The sequence below is a fragment of the Callospermophilus lateralis genome, chromosome 1 (assembly GCF_048772815.1).
Source record: "Callospermophilus lateralis isolate mCalLat2 chromosome 1, mCalLat2.hap1, whole genome shotgun sequence".
NCBI lineage: Eukaryota > Metazoa > Chordata > Mammalia > Rodentia > Sciuridae > Callospermophilus > Callospermophilus lateralis.
In genome coordinates this window covers 217,958,475-217,964,269 of record NC_135305.1, presented here as the reverse complement: position 1 = coordinate 217,964,269, position 5,795 = coordinate 217,958,475, and the positions used below count along the sequence as shown (strand labels likewise).

Genomic DNA, 5,795 nt, shown 5'->3' with positions numbered 1-5,795 from the left:
TTCTGTTTATTGTCATGGACATAGGAACCGTGTATTTTTATTTAATTCCCTCTAACTTAGTCAAATTTGAGAACTCATGGCATTGATTTTCTAAAATAAAAAATAGTAAAATGTGGAAGGACCTGAAGGAATTCCTGAAAGCCGAGCCCTCTACTGAGGCACATATCAGACTTTTCCACTGTGGAGTCTCGGGGGTCTGTTGACAATTTCTTTTCTCAATACTGTTGGCATTTCCCTAATCATAAACTTTTTAATTTAAAGTGACAATGACCAATCAGTTATCGAGTTTCAAATTCCCCTTTGGTGCTGCACATGTTTTGGAGCTGGGGATTGCTCTCCCTCTCTCCTTAAGCAGTCGGAGCCTGGAGAAGTGGAGTGATTCTCACACACTGGGCACACACTGGCAGGGCTGTGACATCAAGAAAAGTGTTGCTTTTAAAACTCAAATGCAAGCACTTTCACTTCTACCTGAGCAACATGGAAATATCCTATAAACCAGGTAAGATTTCTTCAGGAGTCATTATGCAGAGAATATGTCATGGTCAGCAGTGTTTTGATGACACATATTAAGATGAAGATGTAGGTGAGAATCACAGTCTCCAGGACAAGATTCCTCTGTGTTTCTCCTTTATTAGCAAAACAATAATCCTTATTTTTCTCAAACCCTTTTTTAAATATTGAATTGGTATTGGGAACAAGATGAAGCTTTTGGTAACAAATTGGTAACCTACCTGGGATCCCACAGCTGCCCCCACCCTAGTCTTCTTGGGCAGCTCTGACATTCCAGGCAACCCCCTTCCACCCTAAGGATGCCAGGTGGCTGGTGAGCTTATTAAGAAATGACTGCTGGAGAACTAGGACCTTGTGGCTTTATCTTGTGATGAAGCAGAGAAGCTGTACCTGTGGGTAATGTGAAGGACTGAGGGATTGTCCCAGCAGCTGCTAAGGCAACTTTTCCTATGGAGAATTCCCATGTTCTGTCTCAGAACCCTGAAGATTGCTATATTTTGGTCTATTGGAGAAAAAGGAAACTTAACACAGTAAACCTGTGACTCATTTGGCTATCTGGTAACTAGCCCAGTATGCATGCCAAGACCCTTTTGAGTCTACACATCTGGTTCCCCTTCATGGGCATATGGTTATATTGGGATAAACACAACTAGTATGTGTAACTATAATGCTCTTTAAAAATCAAAGGGAGATCAGTATGGCAGAGGAAAGGGACTGTGGGAGGGAGGATAGGAGGGTAAGGAGAAATACTAGGGGATGATACTTGCCAAATTATACCATTATATTGTGTGCATATATGAATATGTAACAATAAATCTCACCATTATGTACAACTATAATACGCTCATAATAATATGAAAAAAACAAATCTGACTATTAATTATAACTATAATGATTATTATTTTTTAAATTGGTAAGTGAATGTAGCTCTTAAAGAGTAAATTCATTGTATTTCAGAGATAACACCCCTATCCCCTGCTGATATATTATATAGAAATTCTTATTTGTGTTATATGGAGAGATGAACAACAATTTTGAAGTGATTGTCATACCTTACTGGTTAAACAATGCACTTTCTTCAGGTAATGCTTTGTATAGAATAAAGATTTTTGAATAGAGAAATGATCTTCAAAAATGGAATTAGCACCTCAATTTAATGTAAATGGTGTATTTCTGGGGCAATAGGTATTGTGTTGTGCACTACTTAGATGAGATTTAGGTGCCCTTTAGGTAATATTTAATGGAAACTTTTATGGGATCATAAATTAATATTGACATAGAAACATCAACAGAAAATCACACCTCCCTATTTCATGAAGTAGGTGTGTTTGGGAGACAGGTTTGCAGGAGAGTGAAATCAGGCAGCGATAGTAATGTTACAGGGGAAGAAATGCTTCTGGAGATGGGTCCAAGGGGTTCCCAGGGCAGAGGAGGGCCTCGGCTTCAGACCAGTGGGGTTCTTGGCATATGTGATGGAGAAGGATTTCAGCAGGAGCTGGACAGAGGCATGGACAGAGATTTATTTATGAAGGCAGATACACATGCAAGGGAGAATATGGACTGTCTTGATGCTGAGAGGAAGCCCCGTTTTGGGCTGGGTGTCAAATGTTTATAGAAGGGCTGTATCAGGTCCTGGACAGGAGGTGAGCCAGGGCATGAGCCAAGGGCATGGGCCAAGGGTGTTTTTTTCAAGATTTATAACTGTGCTTTCTACATCTCAAAGGCTTGTGGATGTTTCCTTTAAGATTCAGTATTTCCCCTCTCTTTATCCCAAATCCCTAGCTCACTAGCAACTCAAATTTCCGAAGTAGTTGTTCAAATCTCTCTATACGGTGTTAGTCCTGAAACAATTATATTTTACTTATACTTATATTTTAACATAGGTAGTGGGTGTTATTGAAATATGAGAAGGTAATATTCATGGAGCTTTTTCTAAGTGCCAAGATTTGTCAGGCAGTGATTTCCAACTCTGGTGTAAGAAAAAAAGCACCTAGAATTTCACATGCAGATATCCTGATTAAACTGGTGTTGGTCTGATTTCACAGTATGTGGATAATCTAAAATATCCAAAAATTAATATAACATTAACTGAGACAAAACCACTAGTTAGGTAATTGGAAAGATTTTTAAAACCCAAGGTAGTTAATTATTACCCCAAATTTAGACAAAATCAATCACAGCAAGAAAAGACAAATAATGAATCCAAGTTACACTCACATAGCTTAAGTGAGAGAATTACAATCTGCACATCAGGAATGCCTGACCAGAGAGTCCACAACGTGGAAATAATGTGGTTAGAAATAAAAGATGAGCTTTGGGCCTTTTTTTGTGTGTGGGACGAAATCTTAAACTGCAAACTTGATGGACTGAGATCACAAAACCATGGAACAGTTTTAACAGGTCAGCTGGAGGACAGAAAAAAGGAAAGAAAACCAGTGAAGAGCTCTTCTATATACCAGCTGTTCTGCTGATATTGTATGGGTTCATACAAATAAACCAGTATAAAATCAAACTAGTCAAAATGTTTTTTATCATTTATGTTTTTAATATCATCTCTTTCAGTCACATTTGTGATCAGGGTTACTATTGATTTTGTGCACTTAGCTCAGTAGTATTTATTGATTTTGAAATGTACCAAAGACAAGGAAATTTGCATTATATTACATACATTTAAAGAGAAAGCTTTAATCTGCAGTAGAGGGCAATGAAAAATAAAAAATGATGATACACTTTGAAGATAAATGGCTCATGACCATGCTTCTGACTGAGACTCATTACCCTCAATTTGTTAGAAAAAAACAAACAAAGTAAATTGAGCTGGTTCTTAATAAACTTTCATGAAGGTTATTTTTTCTTAATAAAAAACATTACTTTTCCTGAATTTCCCATTAAATGGTGGGCTATAATTTACTGCAAACATGAACTTCTTCTTTCTTCTCCTGGGCTTTTAACATTGATCAGTTAAATGTCTGAAAAAGGATGTGGAGAGAGGGGTGAATGATGTAGATAGCAACAGTGAAAGAGTATGCAAGACTGGGTGTCTCAGGACTGAGACCTATGTTGAGGGCATGTGGATCTCCAGAGTGAACAGCTTCCTAGTGAATACCTGAATCCAAGTGCATGCAGAGCGAGCAGAGCCTACTGATGGGTTTCTTTTTTTTTTTCTTACACCCTTTGCTTTTCAAAAGGTGTCCAAGCAACACAAAAGCACAAAATTTAACTCATATATCAGAATTCTATTTAATGGAACTCTCAGAGGATCCAGACCTGCATCCCATCCTCTTTGGACTGTTCCTGTCCATGTACCTGGTCACAGTGCTTGGGAACCTGCTCATCATCCTGGCTGTCAGCTCTGACTCCCACCTCCACACCCCCATGTACTTCTTCCTCTCCAACCTGTCCTTGGCTGACATTTGTTTCATCTCTACCACGGTCCCAAAGATGATTGTGAACATCCAAACTCACAGCAGAGCCATCTCCTATGTGGGCTGCCTGACACAGATGTCTGTTTTTACAATTTTTGCATGTATGGATTATATGCTTCTGAGTGTGATGGCCTATGATCGGTTTGTAGCCATCTGTCACCCCCTGCACTATTTGGTCATGATGAACCCCCGTCTCTGTGGTTTCTTAACTTTGGTTTCATTTCTGTTCAGCCTTTTGGACTCCCAGATGCACAATTTGATGATCTTAAAAATTACCAACTTCAAGAGTGTGGAAATTTCCAGTTTCTTTTGTGACCCTTCTCAACTTCTGAATCTCTCCTGTTCTGACACCTTCTCTAATAACATTGTCAAATATTTTCTGGGAGCATTTTATGGCCTTTTCCCCATCTCAGGGATCTTTTTCTCTTACTATAAAATTGTTTCCTCCATTCTGAGGATCCCATCATCAGGGGGGAAGTACAAAGCCTTCTCCACCTGTGGCTCTCACCTGGCAGTTGTTGGCTTATTTATAGGGACAGGCCTTGGAGTGTACCTTGGTTCAGCTGCATCACATTCTCCCAGGAAGGGTGCAGTGGCCTCCGTGGTGTACACTGTGGTCACCCCCATGCTGAACCCCTTCATCTACAGCCTGAGAAACAGGGACATTAAAGGTGCCCTGAGGAGGTTGCCCAGCAGGATGGCCTAAATCTCAGACCCTGTAGTGTCCAGTTGTGATGTGTGTTGAAAAATTCATTATAACTAATTATCAAGATCGTTTAATCTGTCTCTTCAGGAACATTGATTGGTTTAATACCACACATGATGTAAGTGCAATGCCTGCAGCCAGTGATGGGGAGGAATGCTTGGGAGTTCTTCATATTTGGAACAAAAGATCACTTTGAAATAATGAAAGATTTTTGAGATGGTGATGATGAATATTTCTAAAAAACATCTATGTGATTGATGATGCTTATCATAATACTTGAGAATGGTTAAAAGAAAAAAAATTTAACTTGATTTACTTCAACAATATTAATATAAAGCTATTTTTTTAGGAAATAAAAAAAAATTCATAGTAGAGAAGAGCCTCTTCCTTAGTAGCAATAAACTGATAAACATTGGTACATCTTCATTTTCTGCTCTTCTTCTCCATCATTAATATTAGGAAGCTCTTCAGAGTTGCTGATATGCTTCAGCTACTTGGTAAACTTGGAGCCTTATGCACTGAGCCACCAAAGTCACACAGTGATCAACAACCAGCCTGTGCATCCAGCCCCACAGTTTGAGGAACCCAGTTCAGTGGGCGCCATTATGGCTCTTCCTGCTGTAGATGTCAGCATCAGCAAGTACCTAACTGAGCATGTGTTGACATCTGGAGGCTGAAGTCAGGGCCACTGGGCACCAGGGAGGTGGAGCTTTGGACCTGTCCTCCTTAGTTCTAAGTCAGAACAGCCCCAGTGTGAATCAGGTGCTACTGTGGAAGGGAAGGGTGGAGGAAGGACATTGCCTAGCATTATTTCTTGGCCATCAGGAGGAGCATGCACTTTGTCTACCCAGATGGCAGAATGAGGTGCTGAATGTCAGGGATGATACTGTGAGTTCATATGCTTTGTTGTGGTGAGCACAACAGAAAGCTCATGGAAAGTCCTCTTTAACTGCCACCTGACTCTTCCTGCCACACACTGTCATCCACAAGGGGAGAAAAGGCATCCCTTTAAACTGTGTCCTCAACACTCCAGACATTCTGTGGAGGAGATTATGAGAATGTGAATGAAGAAGAGGATGATTTTTTTGTTGGGGATTCTGAATGCCAGGTGCTAAGCTATGTACTACTTGTAGATTGTTTGAATTCATGTGCAA

General features: G+C 39.9%; 1 protein-coding gene across 1 annotated transcript; it reads left to right on the top strand.

Annotated features, from left to right (window-relative positions):
• The first annotated feature begins 3,657 nt into the window (after window positions 1-3,657).
• Window positions 3,658-4,641, top strand: LOC143410762 (olfactory receptor 7E24-like). The gene has a single exon (XM_076871500.2). The coding sequence runs from the start codon at window positions 3,754-3,756 to the stop codon at window positions 4,639-4,641; it is 888 nt and encodes a 295-aa protein (XP_076727615.2). The 5' UTR covers window positions 3,658-3,753.
• Window positions 4,642-5,795: the final 1,154 nt, after the last annotated feature.

Excerpts from the sequence above, each read along its gene's own strand:
- LOC143410762 (XM_076871500.2), top strand. The coding sequence starts at position 3,754 with ATGGAACTCTCAGAGGATCCAGACCTGCATCCCATCCTCTTTGGACTG.